Here is a 27930-nt window from a genome sequence, read left to right as displayed (position 1 = left end):
TGCCGTTGGGCTGCGCTGACAGTGTAGCATAGCCTGCCACCGTGAAACTACACAAGTACCTAATTTTACTTCTAGTTTTCTTGTTACTGTTTTTGTATTTTTATTTGTCCTACTCTGTAGTACTATGCTATAGTTTATGCAGTTTTGCCAGTGTACTGTATTCTGGTCACCCTGGTCATTGTGTATTTGCATACCCTGTTGTTACCAGCACTCTGTGCGGCGCCCTATTAGTAAATGCCTATAAAATGATTCACTACATTATTCATAAGTCCTCGGAAAAACACCACTTTCTTGTCCGGCACTTTCACATTAAGGAGGTTATTCTGGTTGACAAGCAAAGCTGCGATATGCCTGCAGAAACGGCAGACCCCGCCGTTTCCCATTAGCATAAACATCCATTCGCAGCCTTGTGTGTGGGGACAAAATCATTCGATGGTCTCCGACCATTGAATGATTTTGCAGGCCCTCGCAGATGTCTCTGGTGTCTTACATCTGCGGGCGCCCTGTACGGGAAGTGGGTGGGCAGCTGGCATCCGCTGATGTCAGCTGCCCACCCCCCATTCACGTCACCAGTCCATTTACATGGAAACGCCCAGCGTTTTCATGGGAATGCAGCCCCTCGCTGCTGCGCACGCCCCCCGCCCACACTGCTAGGTGCGAACGGGATGGCGCACGAGTAGTTGGCTACGGCTGCAAATCCGCATAAAACGCTGCACGAACGCAGGGGAGTGTGGTGACTAGAATCACCCACTAAACCCGGGTCACCCATTATACACAGGATGATCCAGGTTTAAGCCTTCTTATATCCCAGGTCGAGTTGTTGGTTTGGTTGATCCAGGATATAAGGTTTGGTACTTTCACCTCGACCTGTGTCAACCCGGCAACAACCTGATTGTGGTGCGGTAACTCTTGAATCCCAATTCTCCTCGGAAGTTGATATTTTTGTGCCATTAATACTAAGCTCAGCCTTTGGATTTTTGCAACACAAATGCATTATTTTAAACTTTATGGCATTAAACTGCTAGAGTTTTAACCCTTTGCAGTCCTCCCCGTGTATCTATCTGTTAGATGACTGCAGACTTACAAATGATCATAATTTACATTCAGCACCAATGGTAACATCATCAAACAATATGTAAGAAAGCGTAAGATCCTACAGATAAGTATGGGGCAGAATTTGGGACTGCTCTCATGCATAGTTACGGTATGTGATCCCTGGGTCGACGATATCTGGGTTGACAGTCACTAAGTTAACCACTAATGGTCGACATAGCCTGGTTGACATAAACAAAAAGTAGACACAAGCTTGAGGTCGACATGGACATGGTCGACATGAATAAGATTGACATGAGGTGGTTTTCAAGTCTTAATTCTAGCACCTCACAGCTTTTCAAATCTGTGTAGTTCCTCTTCCCTGCCTGGGGTGTCGCTGTCTGCTGTAGTGTCTATCACACTGTGGCCTGTAGCTCATTATAGACCAGACTGTATCAGAAACACCACAGCAGACAGCGACACCCCAGGCAGGGAGGAGGAACTGCATGGGATTTGAAAGGTGCAGGGTGCTAGAATGAACACTAGTTTTTCATACTTTACTATACAAGTGGGCATAGCGTGAGAATATAATAGTGTCCACCGTGCCTGAATCATGGCAAGCGGACGCGGTACACCTTTACGGTGACCTAAATATTGTTTTGACCTTCTGCCAATGTTAATTAGTGGTTGACCTAGACATTGTCTATCATCTATACCGTAACCCATAGTTACTTCGGCACACTTGTGTTCTATGATTTCCTTCTGAGAAGAGGCGACATAAAACAAGTCTGTATTTAAATTCCACCTCCCATAGAGCAGTAGGCGGCTATGGTCATATGGGTCGGTTCTGTTAGGTACACAAATATTTCATGTGAGGTACTTTAGGTATAACTACTCATTTGTTTCATTTAAGTTTATATTTACTTGTTTTCCATAAGAATTTAGCAATCAAGTAAAATGCATGTTGTCTCCTGGCACAGTTCATTCACAGCAAATGACAGTTTGTGTAATCAGAATTGTATTGTTCTGAGACTCAATGGGAAAGCAGCTGGAGAATAATGTGGCAAGCCGTACTTATGCTAACATCCGCAGTAGGCCTTAAAATACCTCTAAAATACACAATAATCACACAGTAATCACACTAAAATATTACCCAGGAATAACGAGTATTCAACAGATTTATCTGGCATTCAGCTTGTGGGATTGTGTGTTCCATGAATGGTAGTCCAATTGTTAAGCACTGCAAAGTATGCTGACACTATAGTAATATGTATTTATTATTATTAGTAGTAGTAGTAGTAGTAGTAGTAGTAGTAGTAGTAGTAGTAGTAGTAGTAGTAGTAGTAGTAATAAGAGGAATAATAATGTAAATTATAATTGATATTTTTATATATTTTTTTTTCTTCCTGGCATCTTTATGTAATGGTATCTTAAATTAAGATTACAGTGCCCCAGCATTTTCTTCTAAGCCTGCTAATTGTGAATAATTTCCAATTTATCCCCCCCCCCTGGTGTTCTCCAGCCCCTGCCCCTTGTACTCCAGCCCATGCCCCTTGTACCTCTCCAGCCCCTGACCCTTGTACCTCTCCAGCCCCTGCCCCTTGTACCTCTCTAGCCCATCCTCCTTTTACTATTCCAGCCCTACCCCTTGCACCTCTCCAGCCCCTGCCCCTTGTATTTCTCCAGCCCATACTCCTTTTACCTCTCCAGCCACTGCCCCTTGTACCTCTCCAGCCTATCCTCCTTGTAAAACTCCAGACTATGCCCCTTGTACCACTCTAGTGCATGCACCTTGTACCACTCCAGCCCATGCCCCTTGTACCACTCCAGCCCCTGCCCTTTGTACCTCTCCAGCCCGTGCCCCTTGTACCACTCTATCTCATGCCCCTTGTACCACTCTAGCCCATGCCCCCTGTACCTCTCCAGCCCATCCTCCTTGTACCGCTCCAGCCCATCCTCCTTGTACCTCTCCAGCCCATGCTCCTTGTACCTTTCCAGCCCGTGCCCCTTGTACCACTCTATCCCATGTCCTTTGTACCTCTCTAGCCCATGCCCACTGTACCTCTCCAGCCCATCCTCCTTGTACCGCTCCAGCCCATCCTCCTTGTACCTCTCCAGCCCATGCCCCTTGTACCTTTCCAGCCCATGCCCCTTGTACTTCTCCAGCCCATGCCCCTTGTACCTCTCCAGCCCATGCCCCTTGTACCTCTCCAGCCCATCCTCCTTGTAAACCTCTAGCACATGCCCCTTGTACCTCTCCAGTACATGCCCCTTGTACTATACCTCTCCAGCCCAAGCCCCTTGTACCTCTTCAGCCTATGCCCCTTGTACCTCTTCAGCCTATGCCCCTTGTACCTCTCAAGCCCATGCCTCTTCTACCACACCAGCCTTATCCCCTTGTACCTCTCCAGACTCATGCCCCTTTTACCACATCAGCCCCTGCCCCTTGTACCACATCAGCCCATGCCCCTTGTACCACACCAGCCTCATGCCCCTTGTACCTCTCCAGCCCATACCCCTTGTACCTCTCCAGCCTCATGCACCTTGTCGCTTCCCAAAATACCAATGTATTGTGTTGAGCACACTCAGCAGGTAATCCTTCACCCTCTTTCACCCTCTTTGACGTATAGCAGGTGCATAGTCAGAACTTTGGGGGCCCCATTGCAACATTTTGAACGTTCCCCTCCCCAATGTTTCTAGAGAGATAACTGTCCACAGTGGTTGTATATTATTGCACTTAGGTATAATGCACTTTTCATTAGCAGTTTTTTGGTAACTAACTGGTAACAACAAAAGAACAAGATAAACAAAAAACTATTTATTATTATTTATTGCACACTGTGATCATTCATGTTAACATTTTTTTTAAAGCTTGGCCCCTTTTTTTTTATTTTTTAAAGAATGAGCCTGTGTTTCAACCAGGCATCATGTTTTCAGATTGAACATTACAAGCTTGTGTATATATGAATTTGCCTCTACTTCCGATTTTCCTGTATTTTAACCAAATGAGCAACAATGAATAGTGTCAGTGCATGTACTGACCAGCAAAGATCAGAATAACAGCTATACAGTACAATCCGACACAAAATTGTTATACCAGTATAGTGCAGTTGGATACAATTGATAAAGGGCAAAGACCTAGAGATGTATTTTCTTTTATTATAACTTGTAGTTTTGGAAGTAACTTTATGTGCACTATTAAGTGTGACAGTAGTTAAGGGCTATTATAGTGGCAGCTGACATAAAAACTCCCCTTCTACCTTGATTTTCCTGATATCTGGGACCTTACCTACAGTAATCTCTGGATTCCCAATTTTGCCCAGAGACTCAGCAAATGGCTGTTAAATAATATATATCCTTACATCGCTATGGTGACAGAATTTTCATCTTAACAATGTGGAATATCTCGTCAGATTACTTGTGAATTATTAATAACTAGGTGATTCATCGTGCCCTGCGGGCGCTCTTCACACCTGTGTAAGGGGCTGCACCCCCTTAACCTGTGAACACAGGGTGAGGGTAGGGTGCTATGGGGGGGGGGGGGGGGTGAGTATGTGCTTGGGGGTTGGGGAGTGGCGGGGGTGCAGCCGGAGATGGTGGCGGGAGGGCGGGTAGGTTTGCGGGCGGTGATGCTGCCGGGAGGAGGTGGGGACAGAGATGCTGCCGGGAAAGGGGAGGTGTGGGTGGAGATGCTGCCAGGGGGAGTGGTGGTAATTAAAATTGTACCGGGGATGGGTTGGTGTGGGTTGGTTATGCTGGGTTAAAATTAAAGGAGGTTCGGACATGGATACACCCGTGATCGTGGTGGGGGGGGGGGACATGGTGCGGGGGGAGATGCTGTAGGGAGATGGGGCGGTTGTGCGGGCCGAGATGCTGCCAGAAGATATAGGGAGGTGGTGCGGGCCGAGATGATGGCAAGAGGGGGGTGGGGGTGTGGAGGGAGATGCTGCTGGGAGGGGGGTGCAGGCGGAGATGTTCACGGGAGTACAGGTGGAAATGCTGCCGGGAGATGGGTGGGGGGCGCGAGCAGAGATGGTGGGGAGGTTGCGTGTGGAGATGCTGCCGTGATGGATGGGGGGGGGGTGCGGAGATGTGCGTGGGGAGATGCTGGTGAGGGGGTCACGGGTCGAGATGCTGCTGCCACGCGGGGGGGGTTTGGAAATGCTGACTTGCGTTCACAGGTTAAGGGGGCGTAGCCCCTTACGCCGGTGTGAGTCACCTAATTATACTGCTGGGCGGGAGTGCGCATGGAGATGCTGGCGCCTGGGGGGGGGGTTGCGTTTGGTGACGCTGCCGGGTGGGTGCGGGCGGAGATGCTGCCGGGGGGGTGAGGGGTGCGTATGGTGATAAGTGGGGTTGCGGGTTGTTATGATGGGGGGGGGGGGGGATTGAGGTGGAGCGCATGGAAATGCTGCCGAGCGGCACACGGTACAGCACAGTTTAACACTGGGACACAGACTAATTCCAATACTAATCTTGACTTGACTTAAAACACCATACATCAAACCTTCGCTCTTGTTTGATAGTTAAATTATCGCTCAGCTCCTCTACGCCAGGAACTTCTAATTCAATTATTTTTCCCCGCTGGGACTATTCTGTAGATTTCAAATGACTTCTTCCACCCCAATAACACAAACCCCCAGTGATAGGGCTCCCAGATGCCTCAGAGGCCAAATAACACCTGAAAGTAGGTTGTTAAAAAGCAGAACCCATTAACCTCTTACTTACCAGCACAGCTGGAGCTGCAGAGAGTTGCTGGACCAAGAATTACAGCAGCCCCTCAGTATTACTGTATATGCAGGATACATGCAAACTTTGGTATTGAGACATGTATGTTATTGCAGAAGGGTGGATATAACGGTTGAATGGTGCATATCCCTGTGGGGGCAAGGTGTCACACAATTGTTCAATGTGACACAGAGGTCTGCAGTGACCAGGGCAGGCAATGGTGTGCATGCCAACAAATGGTGATTTGGTGATGCTGCCGGCTGGGAGTGGGTGGCTGCGGGTGGAGGGGGTGCGGGTTGTGATGATGCCCGTGGGGGGGGGGCTGGTGTAGATGCTGCCGGGGGTGCGGGTTCACTATGTGTGTGTGTGTATAACGCTGGGCTGGGGCGGAGTTACAGCCCCCCCCCCCCCCCCCTTCCCCAGCATTATACACCCACATGATGATTGACACTAAAGGGGAAACATTAGGTTTGTGAATATTTATTTTGTACATGGTGATATGAGTACAGGAGTTCTAACATAGTGCAGCAATCTAATATAATTTGGTTTCCTAAGGCTTAATCTTTGAAAAAAGAGACCTCAAATGTTATTACAATTTTTTAGCAATTTTTTAACTGTTGATATACTGTAAGAGTGGATGTGCATTTCATATAGGTGAATCCCACTACTGCCATGTCCCTCTACTTCAACCATGTCCCTATACTACTGTCAAGTTCTTCTACTACTGTCAAGTCCCTCTACTACTGCCACATCCATCCACTACTGCCACATCCCTCCACTACTGCCACATCCCTCCACTACTGCCACATCCCTCCTCTACTGCCACATCCCTCCACTACTGCCACATCCCTCCACTACTGCCACATCCCTCTACTCCTGCCACATCCCTCTACTCCTGCCACATCCCTCTACTCCTGCCACATCCCTCCACTACTGCCACAACCTTCTACTACTGCCACATCCTTCTACTACTGCCACATCCATCCACTACTGCCACATCCCTCCACTACTGCCACATCCCTCCTCTACTGCCACATCCCTCCACTACTGCCACATCCCTCCACTACTGCCACATCCATCCACTACTGCCACATCCCTCCACTACTGCCACATCCCTCCTCTACTGCCACATCCCTCCACTACTGTCACATCCCTCCACTACTGCCACATCCCTCCACTACTGCCACATCCCTCTACTACTGCCATATCCCTCCACTACTGCCACATCCCTCCACTACTGCCACATCCCTCTACTCCTGCCACATCCCTCTACTCCTGCCACATCCCTCTACTCCTGCCACATCCTTCTACTACTGCCACATCCTTCTACTACTGCCACATCCTTCTACTACTGCCACATCCCTCTACTATGGCCACATCTCTCTACTCCTGCCACATCCCTCTAATCCTGCCACATCCCTCTACTCCTGCCACATCCCTCCACTACTGCCACATCCCTCCACTACTGCCACATCCTTCTACTACTGCCACATCCCTCTACTATGGCCACAACCTTCTACTACTGCCACATCCCTCCACTACTGCCACATCCCTTTACTACTGCCACATCCCTCTACTCCTGCCACATCCTTCTACTGCCATGTCCCTCCACTACTGCCACATCCCTCCACTACTGCCACGTCCCTCCACTACTGCCACATCCTTCTACTGCCACATCCCTCCACTACTGCAACATCCCTTGCTGAGTCACAACATTGAAAGTAGCCAGTGGGGGTTCCATCCCATTTAAACTATATACAGTAATGTTATAGCGGTACTTGTGTATTATCACAGCGCCCATCGCATCGCATGCCACTAATTAAGGTATGCGATGGGACCCAATTTGAGCTTTTCCCCGGGCGTGAGCATACAATTTTAATATCGCATCGCATGCCATTATAATGGCATGTGATGCAATGCGACGCGATCATGCCCGATTTGGGCTTATTCCCATGTTAAATGCCCCCCCAGACTCGATTTTTAATTGTATACTCACCCTGATGGGTAATGACTATGTTAAATGCCCCCCCATTGTTAACGCCACCCCACTATCAACGCTAACCCGAAGCGTGGCGAGCGGCGGCGGTACGTGTCGTCTGACCTTTTCATACCCCCACTATCCACGTCGGCGTGGAGTTGACTTTATATAGTGTGGCGAGAGCAGCGAGCCACCGAGCCCGAAGTGTGGTGAGCGCAGCGAGCCCCACGAGGGGACGCGGAATATATTGTGAAGTCATCCGCAGCCGCTCGCCACGCTATAAAATCAACTCCACACCGGTGTGGATAGTGGGGGTATGAAAAGGTCGGAGGATGCGTACCGCTGCCCCTCGCGGGCTCGCTCTGCTCGCCACGCTTCAGGTTGGCGTTGATAGTGGGGTGGCGTTAACAATGGGGGGGCAATTAACATAGTCATTACCCATCAGGGTGGGTATACAATTAAAAATCGGGTCTGGGGGGGGGGGGGCATTTAACATAGGAATCAGGCATCTGGGTGCCTGTGCGATTAAAAATCGGGTCCAATCGCGTCGCATGCGATGCGATGCGATTTTTTTGTTGTACAATGCCCTACGATGTAAAAGGTGATAATACACAAGTACTGTTATAGCTATAAGGAGAAATCAGTTTTTTAAAATCAGCTTTCTTTAAGTTCATATAGTTTTAAAAGAAAAGCTTGGCATTTTAAATTCTCTCACAAAAGAGTGTGTGATCCTGTACCCTAGAGCTATTCCACCATGTGTACGGCATTTTGGGGGTTTGACTGCGAGTCATCACGCAGGGGGCCTGCACCCTCCTAGTGTTCAAGGCACTCTTGCTTGCTGAAAAATATCCAAACACCTAACCGAATCACCCTATATCTATGAATAGTGTATTGATGATTATGATGTATTTAGTCTAGAACCAATGTTTTCCATATGATAATAAAATGGAATAGAATTGTGAAAACTATTTTCAGTTGTGGTTTTCCAGGGCATAGATAGAGGGGATTGAACAGATAAAACTGGATTCAGTAGATTCTGTAAGGTGGGAAAGCAGTGCTTCTCAATAGCCACAGTGGTGCAGTAGGTAAGTCCAGGGTATCCTCCCTTTCCCAGATCCGTCTCTGCCCTCACAGAGTCACCTTCAATTTAATATTTAAAGTAATGTTTGAGGACGGTTATTGAAGCTCAGAGCCATCAGACAATAGGTGCTTATTCTTCTTTCCTGTTTCGTGTTTGTTATTCCCTTTTTCTCCAGTAAGAACATTACACCCATAAATAGAGAGGAAATATCGTCCTTATATCAAACACATCAATGACTGTGATATTGCTGACTTAATCTGAGTCTGTAAATCTAGAGTTTTAATGCTAATACAATTTACAGCAAGTCTTTACTATTCTCATTTTGCATTTCCCCTTTTGTAAGTCATGTAGATTTTAGCATTAGGGACCCCCAATATACAGAGAAGCCTTGACGATGGCTTGGGGGGCTCTCACATAAATTTGTGCAAATATTTGTGAACCATTATCTCTGAATTCTATGTAGTGTTCTAGACTGGTTACCAGTGGTAGCTCCTACCTTCTTGGGGAAGGGGGGCTGCCCCTGGCCGCAGCCACCACGGGGGTGCCGCGATGCAGGCACCCCCTGACGCTGTCACCACCGCTGCCGCTCCATCTCCTGGTCCCTGGAGCCTGTCCTATGATGACAGGCACCGGGACTGGTGCATGCGCAGTACAAACATATGCGTACTTGTATACTATCACGGCTCCCACGATGGGCATCGCACAGGGAACAATCGCATGCGATGTCATTTTTCACAGAAATCATAGTTACATAGTAGGTAAGGCTGAAAAAAGACTTGCGTCCATCTAGTTCAACCTGGTATAGATATCCATTGCTGATTTGGTAGGTTCTGGTATTTTACAGACAAATCATATTTCTTATTTGTACCCATGGATGTTTTTCTCCAGTAAATGTTTGTCCAACTTTGCCTTGAATGCATTTAATGAGCCAGCCGTTACCACCTCTCTGGGAAGAGAGTTCCAGAGTTTGACTGTTCTGACTGTAAAGAAATTCTTTCTACTAGCTGAATGAAATCTTTTTTCTTCTAATCTATGCTCATGCCCTCGTGTCCTAGATTCCTTTCTAGTAGAAAAGAGGGTGTGTGACAGTTCCTTATATTGGCCCTTGATATACTTGTACATATTGAGCATGTCCCCCCTTAAACGTCTCTTTTCTAATGTAAATAGTCCCAAATTGCTTAATCTCTTCCCGTAGCTTAAATTCTCCATTCCCCTAATAAGCTTTGTTGCTCGCCTTTGGACTTTTTCTAATTCTATGATTTCCTTTTTATAGTATGGGGCCCAGAACTGCACTCCGTACTCGAGGTGAGGTCTCACCAATGCTTTATACAGTGGCATAATTACCCTTGAGTCCCTAGTTTTCATTCCCCTCTTAATACATGCCAGAATTTTGTTGGCCTTTTTTGTAGCTACATTACAATGGGCACTACATCCTAGATTGCTGTCTATTTGGACTCCTAGATCCTTTTCATGGACATGTGTTCAAATCATGTAAAATGCATCCCAAATGTCATTTTTGACACTGTATCACCCCCACTATCAACGCCAACCCGAAGCGTGGCGAGCGCAGCGGATACCTGTGAAGCCCGCGAGGGGACACGGATAGCTGTGAAGGTATCCGCGTCCCCTCGCGGGGCTCGCCACGCTTCGGGCTCGGTGGCGAGCTGTGCTCGCCACACTTTCTATTCTCAACTCCATGCCTACGTGGATAGTGGGGGTATGAAAAGGTCGTAGGACGCGTACCGCCGCCCCTTGCGGGCTCGCTGCGCTCGCCACGCTTCGGGTTGGCGTTGATAGTGGGGGTGATACAGTGTGAAAAATGACATTTGGGGTGCATTTTACATGATTTGAACACATGTCCATGATTTCTGTGAAAAATGACATCGCATGCGATCTTTTCACAAATGCATTAAAAACCCAGTAAAATTGCATCGCATCGCATGCCATCGCATGCCATTACACATGGCATGCGATGGCATGCGATGGGAGCCGTGATGGTATACAAGTACCAACATATGTACTGCACATGCGGCCAGCTTCTATGGGCTACTTCGGCAACAGCTCATAGAAGGAATCTTGGTCCCGGAGCCTGTACAATATAAATGAAGGGCACCGGGACCAGCGCGTGCACAATACCGATATAGGTACTGCGCATGCGCAATTGCTAATTTTGCACAGCAGCACGCAGCAAGGCGTCCCGGAGGGAAGGAACACCTCCCAGTGGGACTGCCTTGGTGACTGGCAGTTGGGGCTTCCAATAGGAAGTCCCTGCCAGTCACAGTGAAGCCAGTGCAGTCTCACGGACTGCATCTGGCTTCACTACAGTGGCGGATTTTACCTGGGGGGCTGCAGCCCTGCAGCCCATAGGTAAAAACCGCCACTGCTGGTTACTAATACCATTCAGTGAGCTGGGAGAAACCATGGATTTTTACTTACTCAGTATTACCCTTCCTTTCCATGCACTTGAATGGTAGTACTAAACTAATTGAGCGCCTGCCACTATCTATATCTATATCAACCAATCAGATTCTCTTTCTTATTAATTACGCACCTTCTAGAAGATAATATATATATATATATATATATATATATATATATATAATTGGATTGGTTGCTATGGACAACATCCCATCTGCAGCCTAGTATATTTTCCCCTATGTGTGGTGGAATGGCACTTTCTATTTTATTCACCTCCCCATAATTTCTGATGGCAGCCCTGTTTCTCAGGGAAAGCAATGAAACAAATGTCTTCTATAATGCACAAGGCAATATTGGCTAGATATAAATGTGAATTTTTGTAGGAAATGACAAACAGCAGCATTTTCCTCACAAGCTGCTATCACTGTGCCTGGTGAATGGCGTTTTATGTAATGTTGTATAGGAGATTTATATAAATTACATACAGTATTATTCCTAAACGTCTCTTGAATAATGAATATTAGACCAAGTTCAATGTAGATGTAAAACTGCCGTAGATATAACCTCATTAGTTGCTTTGAGACAAAGGCCCTTATTCTGGTTCACTTGCAAAGGCAAATTCCTTCTCATATGGACAAAACTAAGAATAACGTAATGTCTGCAATAGGCATGGAGTGGGTTAAACATCCAAGACTGTTGTGTGACCTAGGGAAGCATGTGACTCGGTGGTCCAATAAGGACTTAGGGAAGGGCAGTGTTAGCTGGGATATCAGGGCAGGAAAGGGAGGAGTATTTCTCTCTTTCCTGAAAGTTTTCCCGCCCTCCCTCCCTCCCTTGTGTTATTATGGTTGGGTGGGTGTTAATCGCGTTGGCTGATAGGCGGGAAAGAACGGCAGGTGAATAGAATTAGTTCTTATTCACATGATGAGGCTACATATATGTTTGCTTTTCGGTGCGCTCGCCTCTCATTGGCTTAGGCCTTCGCTCGATCACCCGCTCCGGGGGCAGCGAACCCATCAGATGGGTGGGTAGTCAATGCAGTAGGTCGAGCGGATACCGCTTGTTAGGGTAGGCTTGATTACGTATGCAGATTGTGTGGGTGGAGCTTAGTTGATTAGCCGTTCTTTCTGGGCCACCATTAGTTAATTAATTATTAATAAATTAATCTAGCTTAAAGTGCTAAAATAAATCAGCTAACAATTTCTGCCAAACCTAAGTCTCCGAGTCTTTATTTCAGGTTTAGTTTGTAAGTTTTGAAATGTGATGTATACACATGCTAGAGGTCACACACATCAGATGCTAGGATGTTTATGTGCCTTGCAGGTGGAGCAGATGTAACATGTGCAGAGAAAGTTAGATTTGTGGGAGTTGCTTTGTTTCTGTGCAGAGTAAATATTGGCTGCTTTATTTTTACACTGCAATATAGATCTCACTTTGAAGTAAAACCCCACCCAAATCTAATTCTCTCTGCACAAGTTACATCTGCCCCACCTGCAGTGCACATGGTTTTGTCCATTTAAGAAGGAATTTGCCTTTGCGAGTTAACTGGAATAAGGGCCAAAGTCCGTCATGTTATCATTCCTTGAAACACTGTCTATCCTTTTTCATCTACAATTATGCTGCTTTCCCACTGCTGAAACGGGTCATTACCCGTTTTTTTTAAACAGGTTTTTAAACGGCAAGAGCCATAAAGACCCTTTCCCGCTGCAGCTTTTAAACGGTAAATTACCGTTTAAAAGCCCTTTTTTGCACATTCACACTGCCGTTTAAAAACCCGTTTAACCCATAAAAAATATGAGGGGGGGGGGATTAAAAAAAAAAACAGCGGGGGGCCCCCTACAGCTGTAACCAGCACCAGGCTGAAAGAGCCGGGGCCGGTAATTAAAAATCAGGGAACCCGACAAATAGGGGTTCCCCGATTTTTAACAACCAGCCCCAGGCTCCAGGTCCGGGGCTGGTTCCAAAAATATGGGGGACAAAATTAGTAGGGGTCTCCCGTATTTTAAGAACCAGCCCCAGGCACAACCAGCCAGCAGGGTAATGCCACAGCCGGGGGGAGACTTTTTATACAAGTCCCCCCGGCCAAAGCATTCATCCCTATCGACCAGTCAGCCTGGCCAGGGGCCCTGGGGGAGTGGGGACCCCCCCAATAAAGGGGTCCCCCCCCCTCCAGGACTTACCTGACCAGGCTGAAGCCTGGTGCTGTCCCCGGTGGCCCTGTGCGGTGGCCACCGGGCTGATCATTGTGTAAAAAAAATAGATGAAAAACCTATTGTTTTAAACTGTGGAACTATGAGTCCCAGCAAGCCTCCCCCGCAAGCTGGGACTTGGAGAACCACAAGTCCCAGCCTGCGGGGCATTAAAAAAAAAACAGTAAAAAAAATAGATAAATAAATACACACTGACACATTATAAAAATAAAAGTTTAATACATACATTACACAAACACACTGATACTTACCTATCTTGATCCCGTAGGTAGGTCCCAGGGTCCGGTGGCTTGGTTCCGGGGCCTTTGTTCTGGGGCTGGTCCGGGTCCGGGGCTCCAGGGCTGAAGAGTCCGGGGTCCTGGATCCGTAGTAATCCAAAGGGGTACCTGGGGAAAGAAATCCTACTCAGCTGGCGTCCACCCCGGCATCTTCACTTCAAGACTCGCTGCTCCCGGCTGCTGGTACCCGCTCCGCTGTATACTAGAGACGCAGAGATCCTTCTTCCTCTGCGTCTCTGCTCAGAATGAATTCTATTGGCCGCCTAGCGGCCAATCAGGAGCCGAGAAAGTCGGCTCCTGATTGGCCAGAAATCATTCTGAGCAGAGACGCAGAGGAAGAAGGATCTCTGCGTCTCTAGTATACAGCGGAGCAGAGCGGGTACCAGCAGCCGGGAGCAGCGCGTCTTGAAGTGAAGATGCCGGGGTGGACGCCACAGGAGCAGGTGAATAGGATTTCTTTCCCCAGGTACCCCTTTGGATTACTACGGATCCAGGACCCCGGACTCTTCAGCCCTGGAGCCCCGGACCAGCCCTGGAACCAAGGCCCCGGAACCAAGGCACCGGACCGGACCCTGGGACCTACCTACGGGATCAAGATAGGTAAGTATCAGTGTGTTTGTGTAATGTATGTATTAAACTTTTATTTTTATAATGTGTCAGTGTGTATTTATTTATCTATTTTTTTTACTGTGGAACTACAAGACCCAGCGGGCCCTTTAATGCCCCGCAGGCTGGGACTTGTGGTTCTCCAAGTCCCAGCTTGCGGGGGAGGCTTGCTGGGACTCATAGTTCCACAGTTTAAAACAATAGGTTTTTCATCTATTTTTTTACACAATGATCAGCCCGGTGGCCACCGCACAGGACCACCGGGGACAGCACCAGGCTTCAGCCTGGTCAGGTAAGTCCTGGAGGGGGGGGGCCTTTATTGGGGGGCTCCCCACTCCCCCAGGACCCCTGGCCAGGCTGACTGGTCGGTAGGGTTAATGCTTTGGCCGCGGGACCTTATATAATAAGTGTCCCCCGGCTGTGGCATTACCCTGCTGGCTGGTTGTGCCTGGGGCTGGTTCTTAAAATACGGGGGACCCCTACTCATTTTGTCCCCCCGTATTTTGGGAACCAGCCCCGGCCTTTGAGCCTGCGGCTGGTTTTAAAAAATCAGCGAAGCCCTATTTGTCGGGTTTCCTGATTTTTTAATGCCAGCCCCAGCTCTTTCAGTCTGGTGCTGGTTATGGCAGTGGGGGGGACCCCACGCCGATTTTTTTTTTTTACTAAATACCGTTTCAGAGGCATTCCCACTGCCTCAAAAACGGTATTTAACCGTGTAGGACTCTGCTTTTAAAACGGGTTGAAATACCGGTTATCTTTAACCGGCATTTCAACTCTGGAACTTACCCACTGCAGCCTTAAACGGTAAATTGCGCTGAAAAATCGTCAATTTACCGTTTTAGACCTGCAGTGGGAAAGGGGCATTAGAGTAAGATCCTAGAATTTGCTGTGTTTACGGTTTCCCGTCCCCTACACACAGTGAAGGCATTAGAAGAATGCAGCCTATCAATATACTAGGAAGCTGTGATAACTCACAGCTTCCTAGTACAGTAATACAGTAATCAAGCTTCAAAAGTGATCAAATGGAGTGTGATAAGCAGGGGGGGGATTGTCAACGCAACCCGACCCAGGAACATTCGTCAAGCGGCCCGGGGGGGGGGGGTTGCGCACACTACTGCCCGGGGGGGTAGGGTGCTGCCTGGGGGGACGGGGTTGTTAATGCTGCCGCCCGGGGGGGGGGCACTGACCAGGTTCCACGCTGCAGCCGCTTCCGTCCGCCGCACCGCTGCCCTGAAGTCCACTCGCGGGTGACGTCATCAGCAGCGGCCTTCTCACATAGAAGGGCACCATAGCCCAAAATAAATATGGCCAACGGCAGCCGCCGCATATGGAATGACGCCAGCACCGGCACCGATAGGACCGGCAGTGGCAGCACGATCGGCGGCCCAGCCAAGTGAAAATCTGGCCCAGCCCAGTGGGAAATAGCCCGGTTTCCCGGCGGGCCAATCCTCCCCTGGTGATAAGCAACCAGCCAATCAGCTCCTATCTGTCATTTTCCAAACTCAGCCTGTGACATGACAGTTGAGAGCTGATTGGCTGGCTGTTTATCACTCTCCATCACTTTTTGAAGCTTGATACATCTGGCCCCTTGGAAGTAAATCTCCCTGTCCCTGGTTTTTAGGCATGTACTAGTTTCCCCTCTGATCTCCTGTAGCATTTTAGTTCCCCGATAACAAACATAAACGTCTATTACCTAACATTTAATATTACCCACCCTTTGTACTGAAGTATTTTGCTACATGTTTTACTCTGTGCACAGGAAAGTATATGGCTATGTCCTGATTTGTAAACGGTAATCACAGAATGATTTAGATTCAATGTCTAGATTAGATGTCTAGATTTAGATTAAAAGTGATATGTCACCATAAATGTTGTCTGAGACAGGACAGCTGGGTGATAGATTGAAGTATGTAACTGCACTTTAATCTGTTGGTCGCAGGGAAACGGCAGGGATAAGTGTCTCACATCAGCACGCAGGAACTTAGTAGTAGTGATGTATGTCAACTATTGTTCCTTTATACACACACTCGCTAGATAGTTATGATTTATGACAATTTTGTATGGGATTTGTAAAGGGGGGTTTCCTAATATAATCCACAAAATCGAAAATTGTTCTTTTTATACACTGGATACTGTATGGAACACATTATTAATATTTAACAGTACAGATGGCCTATAGTATAGGCTGTTTCAAACATTTAAATAAGATAAGTGGTCAGGAAAAGGTTAAACATATCATAATAAATAAATATACAAACAATAGAACCATTACTGCACTTTCGGATCTCACAATCTCCCACTTAATGGTAAGACTCCTGTCTCTTCCTCTTGGCAGCTACTCTTTGGTCCATTGCAATGTTTGAGGGCTCAGATCCACACATACAGTAAATATGGTAGAAGAAGCTGGTACACTGGGCATGTGCAGCAGCTCTGCTCTGTCCCTTACACTGCATGATGTGGTGGCAGCTCTGTTGATCATATTAAGGCACTTGCCAAGAGGAGGGGGGTTTCCCTGTGTTTGCCTATGTGCTACAAACTCTGGTACTTGTGAGTTATCTGGACGCCCGATTTTTTGATTGTATGCCTTAAGTTAAGGCATACAATCAGATGCGATGCGATGCGATATCGCATCGCATCGCATCGCATGCGACCATCGGATGCGATGACCCGATTTTTCCATAGGAATCAATGTTAAAATGATTCCTATGGAAAAAGGGGTCCTTTTCATACCCCTACTATCCAAGTGGGCATGGAGTTGGATATAAACCTGTGGCGAGCGTAGCGAGCCACCGAGCCCGAAGCGTGGCGAGCGAAGCGAGCCCCGCGAGGGGACGGTATTCCGTGTCCCCTCGCGGGGCTCGCTACGCTCGCCACGCTTCGGGCTCGGTGGCTCGCTACGCTCGCCACAGGTTTATATCCAACTCCATGCCCACTTGGATAGTAGGGGTATGAAAAGGACCCCTTTTTCCCATTGAATTCCATGTTAAAATGGACTCAGTCCATTTTAACATTGATTCCTATGGAAAAATCGGGTCATCGCATCGCATCGCATCGCATCCGATGGTCGCATGCGATGCGATGCGATGTGCCCGATCCGACCCGATTTAGAAATCGGGCGTCCGGATAACTCACAAGTACCCAAACTCTTTCTTTGCCATTTGTTACACACAAGGCTGAAGGAAGAAGGGTGTGGAGGTCGGGAAAGTTCTAATTGGTGTTTGCAGTTACCCATTTTCAAATCTACCAGGCTACTGTGTATGGCTCAGCCTGCTCTTGGCAGTGATCCCTCCGAGTCTGGGCTAGAGAATCATTTCCGGGGTCTTACGGGGTAATCATAACTGGAGGGACCACCATCACTGCCACCGCTTGGTCCCTGAACTCAGGAACAGTGGTTAGGCCATCTGATTCTGATTAATTCCCCTAGTGATGAGCAAAACATTATGTATATATTGACAATACATATATGGCCTGATTCTGGTTCACTTGCAAAAGCAAATTCTCTCTCTTATGGACAAAACCATGTGCACTGCAGGTGGGGCAGATGTAACTTGTGCAGAGAGAGTTAGATTTGGGTGTTATTTTGTTTCTGTGCAGAGTAAATACTGGCTGCTTTATTTTTACACTGCAAGATAGATCTCAGTTTGAAGTACAAACCCCACCCAAATCTATCTCTTTCTGCACATGTTACATCAGCCTCCCCTGCAGTGCACATGGTTTGGTCCATTAGAGAGAGAATTTGCTTTTGCAAGTGAAGCAGAATCAGGCCCATAGTATGCATACCTTGCTGTGATAATTTTTTTTAAATTGGATTAAGTAGTCATCTTCAGCTGTGCTGCCCCCTCCAGGACTTCTTCAGTCATGACACTTATATACAACAGCGTCCTAGTCGGCTTATCAGGCTGAAGACCATTTCACATTGTCCACAAAATCTGTTGGCAAAGGGTCCATTTTTTATTTTCAAATAATTTTTTTTCTTTACATTAAAAATAATTATACATTGTTGGGATGCAGCGGCCATCCCGGCAGACAGGATGCCGGTATTCAGTATACCGACGCCGGCATCCCGACTGCCTTCGGAAGACTGGGGCCGGAACACCAAAAGGATCAGGATGCAGGAATGCCGACAGGCAGCATCCCCATCTGTGAGTATGGGGGGTGGATTAGTGTCAAGCCAGGGTTGGGTGGGTTTAGGTGTATGCACTAGTGGGGGGGGGGACTTAGGGTTAAGTTGTGGGGAGGGTAAAGGTCAGGTTAGGGTGGGGGTATGGGGGCTTGGTTCAGGCACTTAGAAGTGGGTGATAGGGTCAGGGTGGGGGGATTTAGGTTTAGGGTGCAAGGGTTAAGCACTAGTGGGGAGGGATCAGGATGCAGGGGGAGAGGGTTAGGCTGCTAATAGGGTGGTTAGGATAAGAGGGGGCGGGGGGGCGGGGGTATGTATACCTGATCCCTGTTGGGATTCTCTCCTTCGGGGTGAAAGCATCTGCATTCTGACCATCGGTCGTCTTTATGTATCATCAATCAATCTAAGATAACAAGGAAATAACTGTAAAGGACTGCATTTTTGCCCAGTGTGTATACACAGCAATGATGGGGAAACTCGCTCAGTGCATACACACTAAGGGGTTTTCGTCTGTCTGAACGATTTCCCCTGGGGAGGATGACTTTCCATAGCAGGACGCATTGAAAGCCGTCCACCCTGTCATTCATCTGCTGGTAATACCGCTGGCCAGAGGCGATAACCATGGAGTGCGAATCACTGCTCATTGCTGCCCTGTACACACTGGGCGGTTTTTGGAGCTGGAAGAAGCTCAAACAGCTGCTTTCAGCTCAAAGTCACCCAGTGTGTATGGGCCTCTAGAGGCATGTTGCAAAGTATAGATTAAATCAAAATACTTAGCGAACTTACACAAGATACTGTAGGTCTTGACTATCCTAAATATATATACAATATATAATATAAAATCAGTTTTGCATTAAAATGAGCCAGACATGATCCGGTCTTGTTCGGAGTTATTTGGCTTTGATATTTGCTGACAGTTGGGTGCAATGCTTATAGAACCATAATATTTAATGCATTACTTGCAGCCAGAGAACAAACGCAATATCTCATTGAAAAACCAGTCACATAGCTATACAGTGACCAGACGTGTATTATAGTGAGATAATGACTGCACCACATCGCTCCTATCCGGAACAGACCTTTCTCCTTATTAGCTTTGTGATCTAGTGATGATATGAGCTGTGTTATGCATTAATAACCTTTGGTTATTTTGTCTGTAAAAGGCTTTGGAAGCCAACTGGAAGATAATTCGTGATGAGGCCCTTGCTGTGATGGATGATGCCAAAGGCCTCTTTGTTCCAGAAGATGAAAATCTCCGAGAAACAGGAGATTGGAGTCAGTATACACTGTGGCAGCAAGGTGAGCAATTAAACAACACAGACAGAACCCCACAGCAGAGCAGGCGGCATTATCGGAATGGACATTGTTTTGTTTATTTAGCCTCAGAACTAATCCAGAGTCATACTGGGAGGAATGATTGCATTGTAAAGCATTTGTTACATACGATATATGCTGGGAAATAATAGATCATGCTAATGTGAAGTTATTATTTTCAACACATTTAGGACCTCATTCTACTTGATTCGCCCCGTTGTGAATTTACAACAAGGACCAATCTTGTGGATCTACGCCTGCGCATATACGAATATGTGCTGGGGGCGTTCCCATATGGATGCCCATCGTTTCCTGGACGTACCCCCTAATTAGCTGGGTACACCCAGGAAACCGCTGGGCATCCCCATGCAAATGGGGGCGGCTTCCTGCCTTCCATGGGTGGGCAGCTGATGACAGCAGATGCCAGCTGCCCGCCCTGTTCACAGAGTTGGCTCGCAAAGCAACGATAAAGCGCTGCTTTGCGTGTAGGGATGCCAATCCCGGGTCATTTTTTCAATCCCGGGATTAGCATCCCTAGTAAGCAGGCATGTCCCCGTCCCCCACACCGGCCAACCCACACATTTACTTACATTGGCGGGCGGCCGGGAGTGGGGCAAACAGCAGTGGGGGTTGCGGGATGCATGGTGCCTCCGGGCTTGTGGCACTGGTACCAGCAGGAGAAGGGGCGGGCAGCGCCGCCGATGGCAGCAGCAGAGTGGGCGGGCACAGGATGGCAGCAGTAGCAGAGTGGGCGGGCGCAATGTGATCTCTTACTGTCACACTGCGCAGGCCACACGCCAGGGTCGGGAACAGCCGGAGCAGGTGCTCAGATGCTGCCCGGCATTAGACTTGATTGGTATCCCAGACTTTTTGGGGCCAAATCCCGGGATTGGCCACCCTAATTACGAGTCAACCAGAATGAGGGCCTTGTTGATTTTATGTCATCTTTTTTTCTTTAAAAGGCAAAAGAATGGCAGTTGTTGAAACTAAGGGACAGTTCAGTAAATAGAACACAATAGTTTTTTACAGTAAGATTCCATACAGAAAGGCTTTAGCTGACATTTATTCTATAAATATACACTCGCACACACATACGCACGTGTGTTAGCCATCCTGCTGATATTGTGTACAGTAGGTTCCCCTTGTGCCGCCAAAACAGCTCTTACCCATGGACTCCTCAAGATTTCTGAAGGTTTCATGTGGTATCTGGCACCACGAAGTGAGAAGTAGATCCTTTAAATCCTTTATGTCTTGGTGTGAGGTCTGCGTGGTTCAGACTTGTATTACCAACACATCCCACAGGCTCTGTGTTAGATGAGATCTAGGGAGTTTGGATGCCAAGTAAACACCTTGAACAGTTACCAATTTTGCTTCGGGCTCGGTGCCTCACTACGCTCAGCACCGTATTATATTCTCCCTCTATGCTGACATAGATGGTTAAGTAAGAACAAGACCTTGTTATGTGTCTACCTTTTTGATGTTGAACTTTTGACCCTGTTGACCTATTGCGTGTTGACCTTTTGGCATTGACCTACGGACTGCCTATCTGGACACAGTAGAGCTATCAACCGGAACCACAAAAATAGCATGAACAATTTTGCCATTTGTCAAACCAATATGATTATCTTATGGTAAAATATACAGTATATGTCCAGACATGAATGGCTGCCGTCACTGGGCATAGATAATACAGTACTGTACTGTATGTTCCTACAGTTTCCTTCATTGTTGATTCTTTTTCTTTTTGATAGGTAAAAAGAATGAGAAGTCGTGTATTGCCGCACCCAGAACCTGTGGTGTGTTAGACAGGTTTCCCGAGTCCACTGGATGCCGCAGAGGACAGGTAAAACACACAGTCCACGACTTTTGTTGTTATTGTTATTATTATTATTATCCTTAATTTATATAGCTCTACAAGGGATCTGAAGTGCCCAGTCTCAGAGTACATACAAAATAGGCAAAACAGAAGCGGTGCCGGGTGATTGCCCGACAGGTGGGATCCCGACGGTCAGTATCCCAACATCGGAATCCCGACTGCCGGTGCATCGACAGGGGGATCCCGACCCACAGGGGCTATTCTCCTTTGTGGGGGTTCATGACCCCCATAGTGGGAGAATAGAACCTGTGGTGAGCGAAGTGTGCCACTGAGCCCGCAAGGGGCTTCTTTGCACTCGTCCCCCTGTCGGAGCCCCGGCAGTCAGGATTCGGTTATCGGGATACTGACCATTGGGATGCCCCCTGTCGGACGCCATACCACACCCAAACAGGAGCACAGTAATGTACAGTCCAAGACAATGAAGTACAGGGTGTATACACTCAGCTGGCCCACTGAAATAAGTATCAGGATGGCAGTAAGCCGAGGGATTGGCTGCCGTCGAAGGTAGAATGGAGCAGAACATAGTTATATGAGAAAGAGAAAACATGTGAGAAACTAGAAGTTTCATCTATAGTAATTTGTTCTAATAAACTCTTATTTTCAGATCAAATATTCCATAATGCACCCAGGGACTCATGTGTGGCCCCACACAGGTCCTACCAACTGTAGGCTGCGAATGCACTTGGGTTTGGTTATACCACGTCACGGCTGCAGGATAAGATGCGCTAATGATACCAGGTATGTGTTTTGTGCAGTATATTGTAATCTTTTTTATGTGAAAGATCAATATAGTTCATTTGTGACAGGAAAAAGTTGTAGGGGTCCCCCATACTTTCTAACCAGCATTAGCCAGAGAGGTAATGCCACAGCTAGGGGACACACTTGACGAGTCCCGTGGCCAAAGCATTCATCCAGGTGGGTATACTTGGGGAAGTGGGGACACCAACTGTTTAATTATTTTATTTATCTGCATCTTCACCCAGTGGCCTTTAAACTCTTTTGCATGGCCAACGCTGCTTCTGTGTTCTTCACATGATGGGCGGCGGGCTTTCAGCTCTTTGCATGCCCATGGCCCATCCGGTACTTCACCGGCATCTTCTATCTTTGTACTGTCTCCCTGTCCTCGGGCTGGCTAACATTAGCCAATAGTGTGCAGGGCGATGGTGTGGGGAGCTGCGATTGGCTCGCCGAGGCCATCCTGGATTTTTTAAATGCCACCAATTTATTTGCAGCAGTGACATTTAAAAAAATCCAAGATGGTCCTGGCGCTGTGCAATCATTCCACCCGCTTGCAAAGGCTGCCGCCCACTGGTTGAAGATGCCATGGAAATCCCAGATGGGCAATGGTCCTGTTAAAGAGCTGTAAGGCTGCCACCCACCAGATGAAGATGCTGTGGAAGTGTGCTAATAACAGGACTGTACAGCGCCATCTATCTGTACATTTTTTACTTTATGTGTCCTTAGCCAAACAAGATTCCATTTTATTCATGCAAATTTTAAAGTCATTCTAAACAGTGGTTCTTACTTTACAGTGTTTTGGCAACTTTATTTATAATCACCCTGTATGCACACACACACACACATACAAACACACACACACACACACACACACACACTTATGTGTGTCTATAGAAACCTGCATTACTTGTTCTATATCTCATTAGTCTTCCCCCACAATGTTTTGGTTTATCTAAAATATTTTAATCTATTGTAATATAATTCTACTTAGCTTCCTCCTGCTATTCCTTTGCGTTGAATGATTGAAGGGAGATGTGCACTATAAGATGGTGTCAGATGATGCAGTTACTGCCTGCGGAGAGATTTATTAATCTGTTATCTAATTCTCATATGTGAAAGTGTATTTCCCCTAGAATACTAAACAGTTGAGGATTTTGTATGGAAATAAACCTGTTAGTATGATCTATTTCCCCAGCGCAATGATGTTCTTCTTCTGTCTTATACCACTCTATTTAACTAAACAAAATATCATTTTTTGGACTCTTTCCCACAGTATATCTGTGGTTTATCCCTAGTTTAAGATGACAGAAGATACACAGACTATAACATCTACCTTCCAATATATTATCCCCAGGCAAATTGTAAGGACCATTTTATAGGGGTATATTCAATGCATGTCGAAACTGCCGCCTTACCGAAAATAGGGCGGTTTTCGATATGAATAGATCGGAAGGGGTACCAATCTATTCAATGCTATCTGTGGTGGTTTGACGGAATAGCCGCTAATCCACCTGCTTTTGACGGAAACTGTGTTTCTGTCAATCAACATCCAACATAAAAAGATGCTGGATTGAGGCAGGGAGGACGTGCCGGGTGAGCAGCAGCAGCTTACACTGCACTGTCCTCCTGTCCGCCACTGCCCACACCCACCCACCACCTCACGTACTTACCCGCCGGCTCCCCTACCCGCTGATTCCGGGCTGAGTGAGAGCAGCTCACTCGGCCCCGTCCTAGCTCCCACTGCCTCCCGCCGCAGCGCTCACCCAGTCCCCGCGCCGGCCGGGTGAGCATCAATCAGTGGCCAAATCTGACGTCGGATTTGGCTGCTGCATGACATAATAAATGCCGGATCCATTCCAGAATTTGTCAGAATGGATCCGACATCAATTGAATATATACTATAGTGTGTGCACCCTTATAGTCTTTTTCGCTCATCGCATCTTCCCATATGATGTTCTTTACATCATTGTGTGGATGAACAATGTGGTAAATATAATGTAGTGTGTGCACACAACCACACACATTGTAAAGGAGAAATGAATAATTGGATACATTGGATACAATCCTCTGACACAAAATAGTTTGCCTGTGTTCAGTGGACGTGCCTTTTACCAATATGGTGGATCATTGGCCGCAGTCACGGCTGCTGGTCAGGAGACTAGCCCATTAGCATATGGGAACATCACCAAATGTCAGCTACCCGCCCACTTCCCCCCGAGTGTACAGAGCAACCTTAAATATGTGTGTGCACCTTCCATATCTTTCAACCATCGAAATATGTGGAAGGGTCCCAGTGGCATGAGAATGGATGTTTATGAGCTATTCCCTGTTCAAGAAAACTGTGAGGGGGCAGGATCACAGGGTGAGATCCAAAAATGTTTTAAAAATAATTCAGTGTACCTTAACTTTTTAAAATATACGATATAGTATGTTTTGTTTCTGTTCACTGTGAGCATGTAAAGAAAACATGCAAAAAAAATGTATGCAGAATATTAAATTGTGTTTGCATAAAAAATATGGATCAAATATTGAGTTCTGAAAAAGAATAAGGGATTTTTTGGGATTTTGGAATATATATTTTTTCCATACTTACCTGGTTCCCTGGTGGTGCACCGATTGTCCCCTGATGTCCACGTGTCCCCTAGCATCCACGGCGGCCCTCAGGATCCTCTTCAGCAGCGTCTCCGGTCCCAGGGGTGCATTGCACGAATGCACGGTTTTCAGAATAATTCCGTTTTTGGAATACACGGGATAATAAACAGGAGACCCAACCTGTATTATGTTTGTGGTAGAAAAAAAAGTGCAGTAACTGAATAGAAAATGCTAATTAGCCATGGAAAGCATCATTACCTGATGTTGTGTTTTGTAGGACATGGGAAGAAGGCAAAGTACTGATATTTGATGACTCCTTTGAACATGAGGTGTGGCAGGATGCGGACTCTTACCGCCTGATATTTATTGTGGACGTTTGGCACCCAGAGCTCACACAGCAACAGCGCAGGACTCTTCCAGCCATATAAACGCATGCACAGCCGCAAGTAAACAAGATCTAGTCACATGAAGCCCAAGTGCATACTAAGGCCAAACACCAAAGACCCTGTTACAGATATACTTTGGGGTTTCCTGCCATTCCTTTTATACTGAATGTTATTTTCATACCATTGTGTAGCTGATTTGTGCTGGTGAATGAACGGATCAATTGAAGGAGTTTACTATTTTTGTAAAGGAAGATGAACCACTATTGTTGTTTTATATCACTGTTTTTTTATTTTTTATTGTTCCTATTTAATTCTGTACTAATTTACTAAACTTATTTTATTGTTTGCTCACATTTGCTAAGATGCTCGGCACTATTAACAAAGCGGCTTGTAATATAGTGGATAAATATTCTGAATGATATATTTTAATAATATTTTTTCTATAAAAATGTTGACGTTAGCTTTCTATCCTCTCAATGGTAAACTATCGTGTAGACATGCGCACATCTTTTGCGCACCTCTAGGCGACAGCATGGGAGTACGCAGTTATCCTGCTTGGAACCGATTGATTACTAGGATTCCAGTAAATGTATGCAGTATCTGTACTGTAGTATGTCACTAATTCCATATTGATAAGAAGCAGTCTTACAGATATTGTTGTAGGCAACAGGTTCACTTTCAATATACACAACTTGGACAAAAGTATTCGGACGCCTGACAAATTAAACCAACAGGGACTGTAATAACATTGTATTCAAATGAATATACTTTAATATGGAGTGAATGCCTGGTTCTCAATCTCTGCTCCAGTCTATCCCAAAGATAATCGATGGGGTTCAGATTAGGGCTCTGAGTGGGCCAATCAAGTTCTTCCATTCCGAACTCATCTAACCATGTCTTTGTTGGAATAGTTAGGGGCCTTCACCAAACTTGCAACAAAATTGTAAGCATAGCATTGTCCAAAATGTCTTGGTATGCTGAAACATTAAAAGGGGCATACACACGTAGAGATCTGTGCTAAGCCAATTTTGCTGGTGTCAAGATCTCCCATGGAGAGCACATACACACGCAGAGTTTTGTTCTAAGCAATTTTGCTTAAGCAAAAAAAGGCAGGGTAGTGGATCAGAATGAGAGATTTCGATCAGTATTCTGTACACACAGAGAGATTTGAAGTAATTTGCTAAGCAATCTGACTAGATTTTGACTGCATGCACTGACTTAGTTAGCATGAGATATTTAATCTCTTGGAGCATACACACGGAGAGATCTGTGCTTACTTTCTAAGCAATCTAGTCAGATTGCTTAGAAAATAGCACAAATTTGCTCCATGTGTATGCCCCTTAAGATTGCACTTTACAGAAGAAAACGGTCCTAGCCCAAAAGGGACCTAGCCCAAACCCTGAAAGACAGCCCCACACCATTATCTCTCCTCCACCAAACATCACAGTTAGCATAATGCAGTCACGTAGGTCGCGTTCTCCCGACATGCTCCAAACCCAGACTCGCCCATCTGACTGCCAAACAGAGAGGCGTGATTCATCGCTCCACAGAACGCATTTACACTGCTCCAAAGTCCAGTCTCAATTCAATGCTTTGCAATGGACTTGGTGATGTGATGCCTGCATCCAGCTGCTTGGAGATAGAAACCCATAAGCCCCTGCTGCACAGTTTTTGTGCTTACATTAATGCCAGTGACATTTTTTAATTCTTCAGCTATGGCAAGTTTTATGCACCATGCGCCTAGGAGTTAGTGACTCCGTTCTGTAGTTTTACGTGGTCTTCTGCTTCCTCTGAATTGCCGTTGTTCCTAAATTCTTATAATATCACTTGCAGTTGACCGTGGAATATCCAGCAGGGATGACATTTTACAAACAATCTCATTGCAGTGGTGGCATCTAGTACAGTACCACACAAAGGCGGCATCCTATCACAGTACCATGCTTGAAGTCACTGAGCTCTTTAAAACAACCCATTTTGTATCACAAATGTTTGCAAATGGAGACTGCATGGCTAGGTGCTTGATTTTATTCACCTGTGGCAACGGGCCTGATTGAAACACCTGAATTCAATAAATAACAGTTGTGGCCAAATAGAAATAACAAGAGGGAAGATGGTATCTCGCACTGAGTGTTCCAAAGGATCCTCATACCCCGGTCCTCTCAGTCGTGCCAAAAATTTGTAGGAAAAAACAGATAAAGATGTGGTCAGTGGGGTTTCTAATGGACCTTAAGAAACTCTTAGATATTTTTATATTATAAAGGTCCATTAGAAACCCCACTGACCATATTTTTATCTGTTTTTTCCTATGAATTTTTGGTGGAGATTAACATCACGACTGAGAGGACCTCTGATAGAATAAAAACTTTGGAACACTCAGCGCGGGATACCATCTTCTCTCTTGTTATTTCCATATTGTCCTTGCCCCAGTCTCTGTAGTCTGGGATTTGGAAGAACGGTGACCTGCGGCAGAGGTGGCGCCAGTTTAATAACAACCCTCTTTTTTCGTACAATGAGGTGTGGCCAAATACTTTTGTCCACGGTGTATAAAAATGTAGTTTTATAGATGTAGCACC

The 27930-nt window shown here is 46.5% G+C and overlaps 1 protein-coding gene across 7 annotated transcripts in view; it reads left to right on the top strand.

Annotated features, from left to right (window-relative positions):
• The window catches only part of ASPH (aspartate beta-hydroxylase), a 190117-nt gene extending 162588 nt beyond the window's left edge, over nucleotides 1-27529 (top strand). For 3 of the 7 annotated variants that reach the window (XM_083187158.1, XM_083187156.1, XM_083187154.1), the window contains 4 exons: nucleotides 19615-19750; nucleotides 21517-21608; nucleotides 22246-22379; nucleotides 25249-27526. In XM_083187158.1, coding sequence (XP_083043284.1) covers nucleotides 19615-19750; nucleotides 21517-21608; nucleotides 22246-22379; nucleotides 25249-25399 — 513 coding nt within the window. In that variant the 3' untranslated portion in view covers nucleotides 25400-27526. Of the gene's footprint in view, nucleotides 1-19614; nucleotides 19751-21516; nucleotides 21609-22245; nucleotides 22380-25248 lie in introns of all 7 variants that reach the window. The other 4 variants (XM_083187160.1, XM_083187155.1, XM_083187159.1 and 1 more) reach the window with 3 other exon arrangements.
• Nucleotides 27530-27930: the final 401 nt, after the last annotated feature.

Source organism: Crinia signifera, chromosome 5, assembly GCF_055691185.1.
Source record: "Crinia signifera chromosome 5, ASM5569118v1, whole genome shotgun sequence".
NCBI classification, from domain to species: Eukaryota; Metazoa; Chordata; class Amphibia; order Anura; family Myobatrachidae; genus Crinia; species Crinia signifera.
Note: the sequence above shows the minus strand (reverse complement) of the source record. Positions and strands in the feature narration are given on the sequence as shown.